Source organism: Ostrinia nubilalis, chromosome 21 (genome assembly GCF_963855985.1).
Source record: "Ostrinia nubilalis chromosome 21, ilOstNubi1.1, whole genome shotgun sequence".
Classification (NCBI taxonomy): Eukaryota; Metazoa; Arthropoda; class Insecta; order Lepidoptera; family Crambidae; genus Ostrinia; species Ostrinia nubilalis.
Window position 1 is genome coordinate 12,996,455 of NC_087108.1, and position 20,597 is coordinate 13,017,051.

The 20,597-nt window shown below is 45.2% G+C and overlaps 1 protein-coding gene across 1 annotated transcript in view; it reads right to left on the reverse strand.

The window, feature by feature from the left end:
* Positions 1 to 354: 354 nt before the first annotated feature.
* Positions 355 to 20,597, reverse strand: part of LOC135082563 (glucose dehydrogenase [FAD, quinone]) — a 48,384-nt gene continuing 28,141 nt past the window's right edge. Inside the window, exons 3-11 of the mRNA XM_063977362.1 lie at positions 16,685 to 16,805; positions 15,893 to 16,038; positions 14,880 to 15,138; positions 13,021 to 13,282; positions 8,241 to 8,476; positions 7,408 to 7,651; positions 5,886 to 6,150; positions 2,293 to 2,433; positions 355 to 1,247 (exon numbers count right to left, since the gene is read on the reverse strand). Of these exons, the coding sequence (XP_063833432.1) occupies positions 1,155 to 1,247; positions 2,293 to 2,433; positions 5,886 to 6,150; positions 7,408 to 7,651; positions 8,241 to 8,476; positions 13,021 to 13,282; positions 14,880 to 15,138; positions 15,893 to 16,038; positions 16,685 to 16,805 (1,767 nt within the window). The 3' untranslated portion in view covers positions 355 to 1,154. The remainder of the gene's footprint in view (positions 1,248 to 2,292; positions 2,434 to 5,885; positions 6,151 to 7,407; positions 7,652 to 8,240; positions 8,477 to 13,020; positions 13,283 to 14,879; positions 15,139 to 15,892; positions 16,039 to 16,684; positions 16,806 to 20,597) is intronic.

Here is a 20,597-nt window from a genome sequence, read left to right on the forward strand (position 1 = left end):
TGATGGTGAAAACGGGCATCAGAAGCTTGTTTGCACCACTACACTAAACTAACTTTACCGTGATGTTCTAGCCTCTGAAGTAAATCATCATTATCATCTCAGATATTTATTATTTATTTGTTTATGAAAGCTGTGAAGTAAATCAGTTAAGTAATTTAACTGGCAAAGAGTTCTCACTGTAACACTTACAATGAATGTGTAGGTAGGTAGTTATTTATCAAATGCTTCGTAACCATACTTTTAATAAACAATTCTAGTAGCCAAACCGTCGTTTAATTTTAATTTAGATATTTCTGTACTATGCCCTTACCTCCTTTCATTGCGTTAGGAACTTATCATAGAAAGTAAACACAATTTTATTCAAAATAATATTTTTTTTTAAAATAACATAGAAAATAGTTTCCGATTTCACTTTTTATTTATATTATGGTCGTATTTATAAAAAACTTATCTATAAGAGTATTATTAAAGGCAGTAACTTAATAAATACTAATTTGTACAGTTCGACGCGGATACGCATTAAACTAAAGATACAGTACATCTACAATGGTAACTAAAGTTATCACGACCGCCCCGCAGGCATTCGGGGCAGAAACTTAAACTAACTTATTAATTAGGAGTGATTTTAGTCGGTAATTTATTAAGTAGATTTACTAAAGTGTACGGTAGGGCTTTTTTTCCTATAAGTAGGTACTTACGTAAACTTCTGTTTTTTTAGCATCATATTTTTTAATAGAACGTTGAACTTGAATGAATTTAACCCAATTTTTTAGAGATCGTACACAAGGTTATAAGTGGTGGTGGCACTTTAAAAGTAAGAGCTTTTCTAAAAGCTTCCAAGGGAACTTACAAAAATTGGCTCAATTTCCTTACGTAAAATCATGAAGATTTTCTTTCGCCATGTTAACATGTTTCCTACAATAGTCAGGAGAATAGAGCTATATTTTTAACTTTTTAAGAATATTACTAATTTGTATTGCACAAATTACTAATAGTCCCGTTAGCCCCTCGTGCTAAGCTAATGCTTGTGTCACGAGTGGGCTCACCACAATAGTTGAGCGGTGGGATTCGACCCCCACGAGTCGGCAAGTCGAGCCCTTCTCCGCTCGGCTATCGTGGCTTTATATTGGCAGGGCATAGACACCATGTTGATGTCAGGCCCAGGGCCGCCACGAGGGCTGCTGCTGCGAGTCGCTGGCCGTCAGCACGTTCGAGATGCCGCCATGGTTGCCGAGTGGGTACGGCGCCTGCAAACATTGTTTGGCAAAAATTTGATAATTTTTCTTAACTTATTCTTATTGTTAACTTGAACACTTCTTTTTCTTGCATAGTGGTTTTTTTCTCAACATTAATATCAGTCACATTATGTGATTTTCTCTACTTTGCGTGTATTACTTTAAGGCCCTTATTTAAGCTTTTATATGTCTCAGCACGCCTTAGGACGAGACATAACTACTTTTGCATTTGTCTGGAATCTCGTCATCCGATCAGTTAAACCCAAGAGATAACTTCTGGCCATCAGTGACGAGACAGTTCTCCAAAATCCAAATCAATTCCTGTGCATCCAGGATCTACTGCTTGATCACCAAATAAAGGTCAAAGTCCCGTGGGAAAATTAAACTATCATTGGAACCGCAACGAAATTAATCAGCTAAGAAAAAAGGAGAATAAAATCCCAACCAGTGAAGGTCCAGTTTGCCCCAGGGCAAAGCTAAACTATCATTGGATACGCAACAAAAAGAAACATACCTAATAATTCTCTATTTTAATGATATTTTTAAGATTTTGCAACGCCTTCACTGGGCGTCACATGTACTTACAAAATTATGTTTTATCAACCCATGTGACATGCAATAAATAATTAGCTGGTAGGGTAAAAATATTATGAGACATGTAGAGGCGAGAGAGGAGCAAAATGATGATTTGTAAGAACTATTTATTAGTCTAAACAAATAAAGAAAATTTTGATTTTTGATTTTGATAAATAATTCTCTATTTTAATGTTATTTTTAAGTTTTTGCAACGCCTTCACTGGGCGTCACATGTACAAAATTAAGTTTTATCAACCCATGTGACATGCAATAAATAATTTGAATCAGAAGAACAAAGGTTAGTATAGTTCCAAAATACTGAACTGTCCTGTCCATGACATTGACAACGGGGCGCCACCGTCAATACCGGATCGCTGGTTCCGATTTTTGCCATGTTGGAAACCATACAGTTGAACGATGGTAGCGCCCCCCTGTCATTGAGTTTGGTGGGACAGTTCAGCGTGGGTCATCTATAACTCACGTTGGTGGTCCCCAGCCAGCGCTGCTTGATGAAGTCGGCGGCTCGCTCGGCGACCATGACGGCGGGCGCGTTGGTGTTGCCCGACGGCGCCGCCGGCATCACGCTCGCGTCCGCCACGCGCAGCCGGTCGATGCCGCGCACCTGGAAGTCAAAGTTGTAAGTTAAAGCTTTTATTCAGTACTAGCAACCTGCCCCTGCTTCGCACAGGTGCAATGTATTTATTCTTAAAAATCTTACTATTGAATCACTCTTATAAGTATGTATTAAAAAAATCGCATCAAAATCCGTTGCGTCGTTTTAAAGATCTATGCATACACAGGGACAGACAGACAGGAAAGTGACTTTGTTTTATAATATGTAGTGATAGTGATTAAAGGTCCTTTTGTTTACACGACAATATTAAGCACTCAATCGATAAAACAACCAACAAAAGAGGTGGGACGACCTATTAATTTATCTTTGGGAAAACCCTAAAGCAAAAACATTTTTAGTCGTTTGAAAAAAAAAAAACAGCAATGCAAAATTAGTTTGGAAACTATAGAGTAATGATAATAGTCATTATTAGTCATCGCTTACGATGAATAATGATGCCTCTTATTTGAGTGCAGTTCTGGGTCTGCCATCTAACGTGTTTCCGGTTTGCTGACAGGGGAACGTTCCTCAGTCTTGGGGAGTACCGATTTAGTAGCGTGGGCAAAAACCCAGTGCCTGGTAAGTCTAGTCAACTCCGCAGATAATTCTCCAGACATGCACATGCGCACTCCCAGACCGTCGCCAAGAGAAGTAACAAAACGTAAGCATAAGTATACCTGTAGTAGCGGGTCGACAACAGCATCAGGGTCACCACGCGGTCCCATGCGACAGGAACCGACCTGATGGTTCTCCGGAGCCGTGGACATCCTGACGGCGCACTCCCAGTAGCCTCATGAAGTAACAAAGCTGCTCTATAGTACACACCTACAGCAGCAGGTTAACAACATCATTAGGATCACCGCATGGTATACTGTGGTATACTCACCAGTTGTATCTACTTAGTCACGAAGAAGAGTGCTGTTCTATAGCCTATTCTATAGTTCTATCTACACACCTGCAGCAGCGGGTCGACAACAGCATCAGGGTCGCCACGTGGCCCCATGCGACATGACCCTGCCTGGTGATTCTCCGGAGCCGTGGACATCCTCACGGCGTACTCCCAGTAGCGACAAAGCTGTTCTATAGCATGCGCATACCTGCAGCAGCGGGTCAACCAAGGCATCATCGTCACCTCGTGGCCCCATGCAGGCCATGCCATGGAGTCCGCGCACTCTCTGTAGGCTTCACTAAGCAACAAAACTGTACCATAGTATTACATACCTGCAGCAACGGGTCGACCACAGCATCAGGGTCACCACGTGGCCCCATGCGGCAGGATCCCGCCTAATGGTTCTCCGGAGCCGTGGACATCCTCACGGTGCACTCCCAGTAGGCGTCGCAAGAGAAGTAATAAAGCTGTTCTCGCCACCATCAAGATCGCCGTGCGGACCCATGAGGAAAGAACCGGTCTAGGGCTTTTTTCGGGCGTGGTGGCAATAAGATAACGCACTCCCAATAGCCTCGTGAAGGGAACAACAAAGCAAAGCAGTTCAATATTACCTGTAGTAATGGGTCGACTACAGCATCAGGGTCACCACGCGGCCCCATGCGACAGGACCCTGCCTGGTGGTTCTCCGGAGCCGTGGACATCCTCACGGCGCACTCCCAGTAGGCGTCACAAAAGAAGTAACATAGCTGTTCTATAGTAGGTACACACCTGCAGCAGCGAGTCGACGACAGCATCAGGGTCACCACGCGGCCCCATGCGGCAGGATCCCGCCTAATGGTTCTACGGTGCCATGGCAATGTAGCGCACTCCTAGTAGCATCGCGAAGACGAGTAACAAAGTTACTTCTACTTCCATAGTACTTTATACCTGCAGCATGTCGCGAAGAGAAGAGAGATCAAAGCTCTTCTAAGCACGTGCATACCTGTAGCAGCGGGTCGACCACAGCATCAGGGTTTCCACGAGGACCCATGCGGCAAGAGCCGGGCTGGTGGTTCTCAGGAGCTGTAGACATTCGCAATTTCGCACGGCGCACTCCCAGTAGCCTCGCAAAGCACCAAAGCTGTTCTATTGTGCAAACATAGTACCTGTAGCAACGGGTCGACGACAGCATCAGGGTCGCCACGCGGTCCCATGCGACATGACCCTGCCTGGTGGTTCTCCGGCTCCGTGGATATCCAGGCGGTGCACTCCCAATAGCCTCGTGAAGAGAACAACATAGCAAAGCAGTTCAATATTACGCTCATACCTGTAGTAATGGGTCGACAACAGCGTCAGGGTCGCCACGCGGTCCCATGCGGCAGGACCCGACCTGATGGTTCTCCGGAGCCGTGGACATCCTCACGGCGCACTCCCAGTAGCCTCGCAAAGCACCAAAGCTGTTCTATTGTACAAACATAGTACCTGTATATCCATCTCGGGCGACACATCATGCACCCGGATAAGATAGCAGATATCACGCTCCAAAGAATCTGGAAATTTATAGACTCAACGGGACTAAGCAGTGAACTCTAAAGACAAGGGCTGCCACAATAGATCAAACCTGGTCGAGCTGGCGCAAATGAAGGCCCAAAACCAATAATAATAATAATAGTACCTGTAGCAACGGGTCGACTACAGCATCAGGGTCGCCACGCGGTCCCATGCGGCAGGACCCGACCTGATGGTTCTCCGGAGCCGTGGACATCCTGACGGCGCATTCCCAGTAGCTGTCACGAAGCCTAACTAAGCTGCTATTGTACAGCATAGCTGCAGCAGTGGGTCAATAACAGCATCAAGATTCACCACGCAGGCCCATGCGGCAGAAGCCAGCTGATGGAACTCGGGCGTGGTGGCAATAAGACGACGCACTCCCAATAGCCTCGTGAAGAGAACAACATAGCAAAGCAGTTCAATAATATATTACGCTCATACCTGCAGCAGCGGGTCGACAACAGCATCAGGGTCACCACGCGGCCCCATGCGGCAGGATCCCACCTAATGGTTCTCCGGAGCTGTGGATATCCTTACGGCGCACTCCCAGTAGGCATCACAAAAGAAGTAACAAAGCTGTTCTACAGAACATACCTGCAGCAAAGGGTCGACCACAGCATTAAGGTCTCCACGCGGGGGTCATGCAGCAGGATCCTGCTTGATGGTTCTTCGGAGCTGTGGACATTTAGACAGCGTGCTCTCAGTAGCATCACGAAGAGAAGTAACAAATACCTGTAGTAGCGGGTCGACGACTGCATCAGGGTCACCACGCGGTCCCATGCGGCAGGACCCGACCTGGTGGTTCTCCGGAGCCGTGGACATCCTCACGGCGCATTCCCAGTAGCTGTCACGAAGTAACTAAGCTGCTATTGTACAGCATAGCTGCAGCAGTGGGTCAATAACAGCATCAAGATTCACCACGCAGGCCCATGCGGCAGAAGCCAGCTGATGGATCTCGGGCGTGGTGGCAATAAGACGACGCACTCTCAATAGCCTCGTGAAGAAAACAACATAGCAAAGCAGTTCAATATTACGCTCATACCTGTAGTAATGGGTCGACTACAGCATCAGGGTCGCCACGCGGCCCCATGCGGCAGGACCCGACCTGATGGTTCTCCGGAGCCGTGGACATCCTGACGGCGCACTCCCAGTAGGCGTCGCATCCGAACTTGATCTTCTCGCAGCCCGGGACCGGCGTCCGGTCCAGTTGCACCCCGAATCGCTTCAGCGCCTTCGTCTCTGATAGCTTGATGGCAAACTTGATGCCTTCTACCAGGGTCTTGACGTCATCCGGGTGGGTGAGGTAGCTGAAATGAAGTGTAAAATTAAGTTTAGTAATGGGACAACTAAGTTATAATCCTTCCTTTATATTGTCTGATATAATTCCTTTGAAATACTTCTCCCTTTCTTCAAGTGCCTGGTATTTACACCTATGTAAGTATGTACACAAAATAATTCATCAGACAAGAAAACTCGTCCTTAAAAATGTGATAAGATTTTGGAAGGACAAGTAAAAAAGTGACACGTTAGCCTTGAACCTTGAATAATTGGAAGACCTTTTAGTGGGAATGTGGGAAACGACTGTCGGAGAACGCTTGCAGAATCGTGAGGGACGCAGAAGCTGTAAGCATAAAGTTTATAAGCAGATCAACTTACTTGGCAAAGATCTTGGGTACGCAAATGGATCAGCCGACGCGATCTCCAGCCGTCCCCTACTCTTGGGATGCAGCACGGTGGGTATGATCTGTATGGTCCGCGAGCCGTTGTCGAGGCGTTCGCCCACCATGCCGGTCTTGGCGCAGGAATAACTTAAAAATAAGTATATGCAGAACAACTTACTTGGCATAGATCTTGGGGTACGCAAATGGATCAGCCGACGCGATCTCCAGCCGTCCCCTACTCTTGGGATGCAGCACGGTGGGTATGATCTGTAAGGTCCGCGAGCAGTTTTCGAGGCGTTCGCCGACCATGCCGGTCTTGGCGCAGTCGTAACTTAGTTATAGGTATATGCAGAACAACTTACTTGGCAAAGATCTTGGGTACGCAAATGGATCAGCGGACGCGATCTCCAGCCGTCCTCGACTCTTGGAATGTAGTACAGTGGGTATGATCTGTATGGTCCGCGAGCCGTTGTCCAGGTGCTCGCCCACCATGCCGGTCTTGGCGCAGTCGTAACTTAAAAATAAGTATATGCAGAACAACTTACTTGGCAAAGATCTTGGGTACGCAAATGGATCAGCCGACGCGATCTCCAACCGTCCTCTACTCTTGGGATGCAGTACGGTAGGTATGATCTGTATGGTCCGCGAGCCGTTGTCCAGGCGTTCACCCACCATGCTGGTCTTGGCGCAGTCGTAACTTAGTATATGAACAACTTACTTGGCAAAGATCTTGGGATACGCAAATGGATCAGCCGACGCGATCTCCAGCCGTCCCCTACTCTTGGGATGCAGCACAGTGGGTATGATCTGTAAGGTCCGCGAGCCGTTGTCCAGGCGTTCGCCGACCATGCCGGTCTTGGCGCAGTCGTAATTTAAAAAATAAGTATATGCAGAACAACTTACTTGGCATAGATCTTGGGATACGCAAATGGATCAGCCGACGCGATCTCCAACCGTCCTCTACTCTTGGGATGCAGTACGGTGGGTATGATCTGTATGGTCCGCGAGCCGTTGTCCAGGCGCTCGCCCACCATGCCGGTTTTGGCGCAGTCGGCCAGGAAGCCGCCGAAGAACAGCTGCACGTCGGGGTGGTCGCCTGCTGGGTCCGCGTACTTGGTGTTGATGAAGCCGGTTACTTCGGAGATGCCTGGAATCAATCAATATCAGAAGTCATTTTAGTCTCTCATTTAGCAAGAATATGATTCTCTCCAACAATTAAACAGGAGTAAATGAACCAGATTCCAGAACCTTGCTGCTCCAGCGGCCGTCAGTTCTGCGTACCTGCCCATTGCCACTTCAGCTTGCTAATCCGTCGGGCTATGTCAGAGGCCGCGTACCGGAAAACGCAGCGTGGGACGTCCACCCACAAGGTGGACCGACGACATCATAAAGGTAGCAGGGAAGTGCTGGACGCAGGCCGGATTTGTAAAACAATTCCTTCGCTGGTCAGACGGGTTGAGGAGGCTTAATGTTCAGGACTATCCTGAAGACATCCACGGGAAGATGTGACTTGATTTGTCCCCATGTCCAAGTCTTCACTCTTACACACATTTACAGTCCACAGTGATGGTGACGACGCGAGGGTTGGTTCCGAGACTAAGCGCTACATATTGCTGTGTCAAGAGAGGAGATCAAATAGTCCAGTGGTTAACGAGGATCGAACTAGCGACCGTAGCTGGGCATCTTCACCTATTGCCATAGGTTCATCATACCTTCATCTTACACAAATCCCTCACCTGTGCCGGACATGAGCCCGTCCCTGAACAGCAGGTACTCCATGGCGGTGGCCCAGTTGAGCGGCGCCGTGTTGTTGTCGTTGACGCGGAAGTTGAGGAAGTGCGCCACGTGGTTGTGCAGGTTGCGCCCGACGCCGCGCAGCGCGTGCGTCAAGGGTACTCCCGCGCGGGCCAATACGTCAGGGTCGCCGACGCCGCTGAGCTGGAGCAGCTGGGGCGAGGCTACTGCGCCGGCACTGGAATTAGGGTTGATTCAAATTAGAGAGCGACTGCGCAGGTTATCTGCTGGAAAATTCCAAACGACATGGTTTGGAAAATGACGTGTTTATATCTTTGTGTTGAAGCTGGAGGTTGCGGGGCAGATTTATATCTGTTAGAAGCGACGCTCAAAAGTAAATTACTCTCGAATATTTAATAATACTTTATTTAAGACAACACTTAGGTAGTTCTAAGCACTTTTAGTTATAGTAATTCCATGTATGCGTGTTTGTTTTGTTGGTTTTCCTAATAAATAAAATAAAAATAAATATCATAAAAATACTTACCTACCTACCTACTTAGCATAGAATGATCTTATTTGGCAAAGATGACCTTGGTGCGTGATATGCAGGTTGTGGTGCGCTATCGGTTAAATTTTTTTTTAGTTTTTTTCTAGACCTACCCTACCACCCTTGTCTTTTCTAAAGGTGACGGCATCACAAAGACAACTAAGATAAGTACGACCGATGCAGGGGTTGCTCTTATCAAACACATTTTCGATGCTTGGCAGGAGAAAAAAGATGCTATTGGTGTATTTTGTGACTTATCGAAGGCGTTTGACTGTGTTGATCATCAAACTCTGTTATTTAAGCTAGAACATTATGGCGTATCAGGCAAGGCCTTAAGCCTATTACACTCTTACCTCTCAGACAGATTACAAAAAGTAAATATTCACGGAACTAACTCTTCGGGCGCCCCCCTAAAAATGGGAGTGCCCCAAGGCTCAATACTGGGACCATTGCTCTTTCTGATTTATATAAATGATCTACCTTTTTATTCAAAGGACCTTTGTGAGATAGTATTATTTGCTGATGACACTTCTTTAATTTTTAAAACTGACAGGCGTCAGGAAATATTTGACGACGTGAATAATGCTCTTTCCAAAGTATTAGACTGGTTTACAACTAATAATTTGTTATTAAACGCAAAAAAAAACAAATGTTTAAAATTCACTATGCCTAATGTCAAATAAGTTAATACTAATATTACAGTAAATAATGAACGCATTGAACTGATAAACTCTACTGTCTTTCTAGGTATTACCCTAGACTGTAAATTACAATGGGGCCCCCATATTGCTGCCTTGGCGGGAAGACTTAGTTCAGCTGCCTTTGCGGTGAGAAAGATCAGAAACTTGACTGATGTTGAAACAGCAAGGCTTGTATATTTTAGTTATTTTCATAGTATTATGTCTTATGGTCTTTTACTGTGGGGCTCAGCAGCAGACATAGAATCAATTTTCATTTTACAGAAAAGAGCTGTTCGGGCAATATACGGTCTTAAACCACGTGACTCCCTTAGAGAAGTTTTTAAAGAAATCAATATATTGACTGTGGCTTCGCAATACATATTTGATAACATTATGTATGTCCGTAAACATATACATTTATTTACTAAGAAAAGTGACGTCCACTCATTTAACACGAGAAATAAGAATAAACTTGCTGTTCCATCATTTAGGCTGCATAAGATAGGTAATTCATTCTTGGGGAAATGTATTACCATATTTAACAAAATACCACACAACCTTGTCGAATTGCCAATAAACAAATTTAAGATACATATAAAAAATACCCTTATGTCCAAAGGGTACTACAAGGTTCGAGACTATATTGATGACAAGGATGCGTGGTCAGTTCAGTCTGCACATATTTGATGTACTTAAATTTGACTATTCTTACCGTTAGATAATTCCTGGCAATATGTGGTGACTGAGTTTGTTCCGGCGTTTCTTCTCAGCACTTGCCATAATATGTTTGTCTCGAAGCGCTGGTAGGGCCCAAAAGATAAGGAGACATGTAAAGTGCCCCATAAGGGCTACCTTTTTCTTTTTTTATTATTTTCTATTGACGTTCATAAGTGCCACTTGTGGTCTAAACTGAATAAATATTTTTGATTTTTTTTTTTGATTTTTTTGATAAGCGATCGAGACGGGAAGAAAACCACAACTGTGACTTGACAAATTTTCTGTCTCTGTCTTGCCCTCGAGATGATGCTTATACATTCCCTGACGTCAAGTATCGGTCGCAGTTTCTCGTCGTGGTCTATTGTATCAGTCGTGGCCTTAACGTCTCAAAAAGGTACGTAAATACAGTAAGAGAGGGTCTCAATTGGTTGATTCTGAGTTGTGGTACTATCCTACTTAGCTCTCCTCTCTTCCAAAACATTTCAAAGGTGTAACCTACCTCATAATGATCTGATTACGGCGGAGATTAGATAACTCCTTGCCTGGGTATTCTTCGTTGATTCTGATTTCAGCCTCTAGACCTACTTGGCCTTTCTCTTTTCTAAAATGCTTACCTCAGAATAATCTCATTATTGGCAAAGATGACCTCCGTCCCGCCTTGACCATTCCTGACTTCCACAACGTACGCCTGGCGCGTGGTCTGGTTGATGCGCACTCGTGCGACGGTCGCGTTAAGCATGACGTGCAGGTTGTGGCGATGACGCGAGTCTCAATTTTCCTGGCTTTTACTTCTAGACCTACGTCACCCTTGTCTCTTCTAAAGGCGACAGTTTGTGCCTCGACAAGGGCAAGTAACCAAGGTAGGAGACCGCAGCCCGTTACTTGACTAGACTTTTGTCTTTTTTTCTGTCTCGCTCTCGAAATGATGCATATACTCGTACATACATGGTCTAAAGTTGTAACAGTCGCAGATTCCCGTCTTGTCTTTCTTGTCTCGGTCGCAGCGTTTACCTACCTCAGAATAATCTCATTATTGGCGAAGATGACCTCCGTCCCTCCTTGACTGTTCCTGACTTCCACAGCGTACGCCTGGCGCGTGGTCTGGTTGATGCGCACGCGCGCGACTGTCGCGTTAAGCATGACGTGCAGATTGTGGCGATGACGAGAGTCTCAATGGCCTCGTCAAAGACAAGCGACCGAGAAGGGAGACAGCGAACCTTACATGACTTGTTTCTGTCTCTGTCTAGCTCTTGAAATGATGCTAATACATTGACTAAATAGAAAATACGGTGGCAGTCTTCCGTCTAGGTCTCTTGTCTCGCTCTCGGTAAAATATATCCAAAGGGTTTCCTACCTGAGAATGATCTCATTATTGGCGAAGATGACCTCAGTCCCTCCTTGACTGTTCCTGACTTCCACAGCGATGACGAGAGAGTCTCAATTTATTGATTCTGAGTTGTGGCACTAGGATAATGAGATAGTGCCTCATTATCCTACTTTGCCCTTCTCTCTTCCAAAACATTTCAAAAGTGTAACCTACCTCAGATTCTCTGATTAACAGTGGAGATGACCTTGTTGCCTCACTATGTTGATTCTGAGTTCTAAAGTCCGGTCGCCGAGCACCAAGTGTAATTATATTGTTGTCGCGCTCGCACACTCACTGCGGCTGCTCGGCTACCCGACTTTACCTCTATACCTTTCTCATTTCTATAACGCTTACCTCAGAATAATCTCATTAATAGCGAAGATGACCTCCGTCCCGCCTTGACTATTCTTGACTTCCACAGCATATGCTTGACGCGTGGTCTGGTTGATGCGCACTCGTGCGACGGTCGCGTTGAGCATGACGTGCAGGTTGTGGCGATGACGCGCAGCCTTTTATTATTGATTTTGAGTTGTGGCACTATCATACTTTGCCCTTCTCTCTTAAAAACATTTCAAAGGTGTAACCTACCTCAGAATGATCTGATTACGGCGGAGATGACCTTGTTGCCTCAGTGTGTTGCGAGTTCTCCCTCTATACCTACTTGGCCTTTCTCTTTTTTTAAATGCTTACCTCAAAATAATCTCATTATTGGCGAAGATGACTTCAGTCCCGCCCTGACTGTTCCTGACTTCCACAGCATATGCTTGACGCGTGGTCTGGTTGATGCGCACTCGTGCGACGGTCGCGTTAAGCATGACGTGCAGGTTGTGGGGATAACGAGAGAGTCTCAATTTACTTGGCTTTTGCTTCTAGACCTACTCACCCTTCTCTCTTCTAAAGGCGACAGTTTGTGCCTCGACAAGGACAAGTAACCAAGGTAGGAGACCGCAGCCCGCTACTTGACTAGGTTTTTGTCTTTTGTCTCTGCCTCGCTCTCGAAATGATGCATATACTCGTACATACATGGTCTAAAGTTGTAACAGTCGCAGATTCCCGTCTTGGCTTTCTTGTTTCGGTCGCAGCGTTTACCTACCTCAGAATAATCTCCTTATTGGCAAAAGGGTTCACTTACCTGAGAATGATCTCATTATTGGCGAAGATGACCTCCGTCCCTCCTTGACTGTTCCTGACTTCCACAGCATATGCTTGACGCGTGGTCTGGTTGATGCGCACGCGCGCGACCGTCGCGTTAAGCATGACTTGCAGGTTGTGGCGATGAGGAGCCGGTCTTTATTATTGATACTGAGTTGTGTCACTATCCTACTTAGCCCTCCTCTCTTCTAAAACATTTCAAAGGTGTAACCTACCTCAAAATGATCTGATTACGGCGGAGATGACCTTGTTGCCTCAGTGTGTTGAGAGTTCTCCCTCTATACCTACTTGGCCAATCTCTCTTCTAAAACGCTTACCTCAGAATGATCTCATTATTAGCGAAGATGACCTCCGTCCCGCCTTGACTGTTCCTGACTTCCACAGCATATGCTTGACGCGTGGTCTGGTTGATGCGCACTCGTGCGACGGTCGCGTTGAGCATGACGTGCAGGTTGTGGCGATGACGCGCCGGCCGTAGGTACGCGCGCGCCACGCTGAGGCGCGATCCGTTGCGGTTGGTGGTCTGCGCGATCGCGAAGCCGGCGTGGTGCTCGCCGTTTAAGTCACGGGTCGGGTAGCCTGGTGATAATATTATGAATATGAAGTAAATGTATGTATAGAACAGATTTTTTGGCTGAACTAACTAATTTGTCCATAAAATTAACTTATAGCAAGAAAATAGTGAAGTAAACCGAAATCAATAAGATAGAAAATATTACCTAGCAAAAGAAAACCTTGCTGTGTATTGCTTCCTCGCTCGAGAAATGTCAGTTGCTTATTGTCTTGGTGTGGCAAGTGAAGCAACACCAACAATTGCTTGGCAATCCCTGTTTAGGCCTAAGTAACCTGACCATGTGTATCGTTACAAGTCTGCTACTAGGTGTTGTTTCTTCTAAGGTAGAAAGAAAGATATTTTTTTCCTATGCACAGAATACGGAGGACACCTAGTGCTAGAACAAAGCATCTCTTACCCAACTCCTCTCCAGCCTTCACCAAGCTGTAACTCAGTGGGGGATGGTACGGGAACTGCGAGAACGTCAGCGGGCCACCCGTCGCGTGGTAGCCCTAGTCCATCTGGTCCAGCTGCTTGTTTCTAAGCTCCTTAAACAGCCAGCTTACCCAACTCCTCTCCAGACTTCACCAAGCTGTAAGTGTAACTAAGCGGCGGATGGTACAGGAACTGCGAGACAGTTAACGGGTCTGGTCCAGCTGCCTGTTGTCCTCGGAGCGCATACACATAGGATACAGAGGATACCTAGTCCTAAACCAAAGCAACACTCTTACCCAACTCCTCTCCAGCCTTCACTAGGCTGTAGCTCAGTGGGGGATGGTACGGGAACTGCGACACAGTTAACGGGCCACCAGTCGCGTGGTAGCCCTGGTCCAGCTGCTTGTTGTCCTCGGACCGCATACACATAGAATACAGAGGACGCCTAGTCTTAGAACAAAGCAGCATCTCTTACCCAACTCCTCTCCAGCCTTCACCAAGCTGTAGCTCAGCGGGGGATGGTACGGGAACTGGGAGACCGTTAACGGGCCGCCAGTACCGTGGTAGCCCTGGTCCATCTGGTCCAGTTGCTTATTGTCATCGGAGCGCATCATACAATAAAGGAACATCTCTTATCCAACTCCTCTCCAGCTTTCACCAAGCTACAAATCAGTGGGGGATGGTACGGGAACTGCGACACAGTTAACGGGCCGCCCGTCGCGTGGTAGCCCTGGTCCATCTGGTCCAGCTGCTTGTAATCCTTGAAGCGCATACACATAGGATACAGAGGATACCTAGTCCTAAGCAGCATCTCTTACCCAACTCCTCTCCAGCCTTCACCAAGCTGTAACTCAGCGGGGAATGGTACGGGAACTGCGAGACAGTTAACGGGCCGCCCGTCGCGTGGTAGCCCTGGTCCATCTGGTCCAGCTGCTTGTTGTCCTCAGAGCGCATACACATAGGATACAGAGGATACCTAGTCCTAAGCAGCATCTCTTACCCAACTCCTCTCCAGCCTTCACCAAGCTGTAGCTCAGCGGGGAATGGTACGGGAACTGCGACATAGTTAACGGGCCGCCCGTCGCGTGGTAGCCCTGGTCCATCTGGTCCAGCTGCCTCTTGTCCTCGGAGCGCATACACATAGGATACAGAGGACTAGGTAGTCCTAGAACAAGCAGCATCTCTTACCCAACTCCTCTCCAGCCTTCACCAAGCTGTAACTTAGCGGCGGATGGTACGGGAACTGTGACACAGTGAGCGGGCCGCCCGTCGCGTGGTAGCCCTGGTCCATCTGGTCCAGCTGCTTGTTGTCCTCGGAGCGCAGGAAGTAGGGCAGCACGTCGTCGTAGGCCCAGCCTTCGATGCCGGCCGCCGCCCACGCGTCGTAGTCCTTGCGAGAACCTCGCATGTACATCATGCCGTTCATCACCGAAGTTCCGCCGAGCACCTGTATAGCAAGTGTGAAATGTTGTTCGAAAATCATGCTCATAAAATAAAAACGACTACGTTAAACTAAATTAAATTATGAATGGGACCAAATGGCAAATATCTACTATCGAACCAAAAAGAGTCACTCAAATCGAACGAGAAATCTTCAAGTAATCGGTGAACATCGAGACGACGTGATTGTCATGAACAAAGTGTTCAAGTAAAGTATGTAAAGTCATAGTACTGTATTTAACATAGAATCTAAAAAATTTATTTTCTTTTTCTGTTTCTGTTTACTCAATTTTTAAAAACGATACCTATGTAGGTATAAACTATTTGTGAAAACTATTTTGGCAAATGTGAAGTTTAATTGGTAACTCTATATGTGTTATAGAATGCTGTTTGTTTTCCTAACAATAAAATAAAAATAAAAATGAGCATGCTAAAAACTAACTAAAATTTATCCGCATCTAGATTTATTCTGTGATATAGGTAATAGAAAACGTTTGCTATAGGCTCAATTTGACACATATTTTTGGCATAATCAGTAACTTTTCACACTATTTATATTTTATTAGATCTGCTTGTGGTCGGGCCAGGAACCGTGATCTCCAGCCCGACCACAATCGTACTCTTATTACTCAAAAAGTACAAGGTACAAATTCTTGGGATAAGTGGCACAGTAAAACACAATTAAAATTTCCTTTTTGTGCCACAGTAAAAACTCCGTTCCATGTCGTGGTCGGGTCAGGAATCACAAAACAATAAATTACCTTCCCCCTAGGCCAGTAGCACTTGCGGTCCTTCTCGCCGAGGCAGGCGGCGGGCTCGGGCTCGGTCTGGTAGCCCCAGTCGATGCTGGAGCCGATGAAGTTCAGGAACATGGACGGCACCTGAGCTCCCGTGGGCTCGTCGAAGCCTGTAATGCAAATAGAGTATGCTTGAAGTTTCGCTAGCATGTTTTATGTTTTACATGGAAAATTTAGTCACGTAAAATAAGGCCATGGAATTTTAACGGTTTTAAAAATATTCTTCATTTATTAAAGAGCTTAATTTCCAGAACAAGTAAGTCCTCTTCAAACGGCGTAAATTAATTGCTCGATAAACAAATGGCACTTCTAGATGTAACGAACTAATTACTCAACAATCAACACAACCACTCAAAATCAATGGAGACGAGGTTATAATCATTCTAAAAATTGAATAAAAACTTTTGTATGCTGTTGTCTACCTTCATCATCATCATCAACAGCTCTTTACAGTCCACTGCTGGACTATGAGCCTCCTCCACTATAGTGGAGGGTTTTGCCATAATCCCCACACTTGGCAGGCGGGTTGGAGATCGCAGTTTAAAAGATTGATGTTTTTCGGAGAGCGCTGCTGCCCATTCTCTGTTTGATGTGTAGTCCCTAAGACGCCTCTTGCGACATTTGTCGCCAACTCCTACTCTTCCCGCGGGTGTCTTAAGAGGAAGCCGTGTGGTGACGGCAGAGTAGAATACATTTGTTGTGTACCACTAAAGCAATATTATAATAGAATGTATATGTATAGTAAAGTTTAGTTACCAGCTTCGAGCAGCAGCACGCGCCACTCGGGCACCTCGGAGAGCCGCGCCGCCAGCGCCGAGCCCGCCGACCCGCCGCCCACCACGATGAAGTCGTACACAGAGTCCATGTGCGTCCGGAACTAAGGAAAATCATAATAGTTACTTATTTATTGACGAATAAAATCAATCGCAATATTTGCAGCGACAATAGTCGAACGGTGAAGGTGTCGGACGGTCCGAGGAACACTGGTTTGAAACGCTTGTGTTACGACTGGTATATCCAATCGTAACATAAACATACAAGACTTAGCTTAGTACAAGGGGATTAAAAAATGCTTTAAAAAAGTCAGGCTTTCCATGAGCAATTAACTCCACCCTTTTGAAAAAATGACATATTCGGGGTTTTGTCTATTGCATTTATTATGATGGAATACACAAAACCGATTACGATAGGCATCATCATTAGATAATTTATTTTAATCTCCACTGGAGTATTACCAAGTACTTATCTGTGGTATTATTACCTACAATTATCATACAAAAGTAGCCAGACATTAACTAAGTACCTAACTAATAACTATTTTTATAATTTTGATGCATCTCCACACCAAAGGAAATACATGTTTGACACATAAACGTACCTTTTTAAGTATAATCATTACATTAACTTCCTTCCAAACGAATACCTAGATGTGCGGTAATTATGCGTTTTTACAATTTCCCCGCGGAAACAATGCGCGATTACCATCTGGCTGTCATCCGCAGGCACGTACAGGCGACAGCATATCAAGATAAAAACAACAATCTTATTTAGTTGTATTAAGGTCGATTTTTCTATACAATGTATAGTCTTATATGCTGTCGTACTACTTATGTCTTAACTCTTGAGGTTCACAGGCTCAGTGTGAACGACCTTATACTCGTAGACATGCATCTTTTTAATCAATAGGTACATCTTTATTGAAAATCTTTCGGAAAATCGTTAACGTCTACGTGACAAGTTTATACGAATAACAACTAGGTACTACGGTTAATTTAATTCGGAAAAAATCTATTTTTCAATAAGTACTTTAATTTAATTTTTACTTCGTTATTAGAGAGAGAGAGACAGAGAGGTTAATTACTATCGACTCGAAGAGTTATATTGTTAAATGTTATGATGCAGCTTTCAGTCCAACATAAGAAACTTTTGTCTTGTATTTTATTTTCAAGTTTAGCTATAAAAATTGACTGACATCTACGTTAATTTTATTTTATGATTTTGTAATGCAAATCCACATCTTGCAAGACGCTTTTAGTCTTTCAGCTTATTCAGGGTTTAGAACAAAGCAAATAGCTCTTTTAAATTTCATAATCAGTGCCCAGTCACAACACAATGAGCTTTTGACTTTTGAAAGTTCAATCCTAAAAGATTTGGCAAGATAGATGATCTAGCTTTACTTTTGCACTTTGAAGAACTCTTACGCTAGTCTTTATGTGTACGAGTATAAACCAACCGATACAATATCTTTAGTCAGATTTTAATTTTTCTTTAACTTATACACGATTGTGTATTCTGTGTGTCACAATTGTGGTGTCTGATTAGACAAACTAAACGTTTTTGTTAGAGTTTGTTTTATAATAGGATACCCAATATCTCGATTAGTGGTAATCTAAAAGTTTTCAGCAAATACCTATAAAAATTTCGACAAAGATTGCCTTATATCTAGACCAATATCTAGACATACCATTATTGACAAAGATTTTAAACATTAATCCATAAGTTTGATATCTCTATGAAAGCTGTATATCCCTTGTTACTAAAGAAAGATTTAAAGGAAATTCAAGTTACAGATAGTTAGTATTTAGGATTTGAACTCTCACCCTTCCGTTGTAAACATAAACAAAATACCCATTCCTGATTGCTCTCGTTATCGGCAAATGAGCGCGTCGTGCGCCGGCGCAGCACTCGGTACGGCTAGCACGAAAAACTTTCGAGTTTGAATCGCCGTCAAAATCAAAATCATAATTATCTTTATTTGTTTAAACTAATTAAATTAGTACTTACAAATCGTCAAATGCTCGTAAGGAGCCTATACATGTCTCATTCTTTTTTTGCCCTACCAGCTACCAGCGCTTCAAGACAAACATTTGGCAAGTGCATCAAAAGATTTAGTGCGAAAACTACAACAGCGCCCTTGTGAACGTTATGTAAAGTGAACTTAGCTTGAGAAATGGTTGCACGAAACTTATTATATGAGAATCAAAATTGTCACGTTATCGTTTAATTCGAAGGTTGAGTATCGAATTTTGTCGAATACGCAAACGATTCGAAGACGAAAGTTGTTCATGCTAGAGGTACGGATCTACATTCAATTGCTAATGAACTGTAACTGCTCGGTCGTGGTTATGACTATTAGATTATAATCTGACTTATGCAACGCATTCCCAACCTTCCTGCATTGAATTAAGATTCAACCTCATATTTTAGCCTAATTATACTTGACATTGGAAATATTAAAACTAGATCGTACTACGAAAAGAATAAAGTCTGAAATGGAATGGGACGAAGCTGTGATCATGGATCACGATTGAGTTTCTAAGTTTTTGAAGATATGGCAGTTTGCAGAAGGATTGCGGTTTTCATGCAATCGAGTGTAATTTGTTGGGCATAATGGAAATAATCATGGTATCGAATTATGCCTAAAAAGAAAACAACAAAACAGTGTAATAATAATTGACAATGTTCTTAAATGTATAATAATCAAGCCTTTAATATGTTTAAGACAAAATAATGTAGGGTAATTAAAATTATCGAGGTACTGACTCGTTGATGTCTTTTGTACTAAATGGTTTCGTAGCATTTCGTAGCTGCAACGTAATGACATAAATCCAATTTTATAGATCGAAATTAACTAAATAAGATTTATTATTCGAGGCTCACCGGTGAGCCGCGTGGCGTCATACGTTTTCGAGTATTTTTACATGTTAGTGTCTTGTAACTGGAAAAGAGCCATAAGGTAAGTTTTGTACATTTCGATGTTTTATAACGTCATAGAACCGGGTGCCTTTTTAAATACTGCTGGTAATATAACCCGGTCGAGTTAACTGTGCACCTGGCAGCTGTGACGTCACATCAACGCTCTGGCACGAACGGGCCGAACCTCAGATCATAGAAAGAGATTCCCTTCTATGATCTGAGGGCCGAACGCAGTGAGATGTGCGGGTAACTGGGAGGAACCCAACCAATGAAGGTTAAGTTTGTCCCGGGGGAAAGTTAAACTGTCATTGGACCCGCAACGAAACTAATCAGAAGAATATAGGAGGAGTTCGAAATTAAGGTTCGACTTCCCTCCATTGCAAACACCTCTAGCAGCCCCATGAACAGCATGAAGGCGCCGCCGCCGCACGTGGCGCCAGCGCGGCCGGCGGCGGCACGGTGTGACGTCACTGGCAGTGGTACCTGAGCGCGGCCGCACGGGTCCTCGAGGTCGCACTGCGAGCGCAGGAACACCTCCAGCAGCCCCATGAACAGCATGAAGGCGCCGCCGCCGCACGTGGCGCCAGCGCGGGCCGGCGGCGGCACGGTGTGACGTCACTGGCAGTGGTACCTGAGCGCGGCCGCACGGGTCCTCGAGGTCGCACTGCGAGCGCAGGAACACCTCCAGCAGCCCCATGAACAGCATGAAGGCGCCGCCGCCGCACGTGGCGCCAGCGCGGCCGGCGGCGGCACGGTGTGACGTCACTGGCAGTGGTACCTGAGCGCGGCCGCACGGGTCCTCGAGGTCGCACTGCGAGCGCAGGAACACCTCCAGCAGCCCCATGAACAGCATGAAGGCGCCGCCGCCGCACGTGGCGCCAGCGCGGCCGGCGGCGGCACGGTGTGACGTCACTGGCAGTGGTACCTGAGCGCGGCCGCACGGGTCCTCGAGGTCGCACTGCGAGCGCAGGAA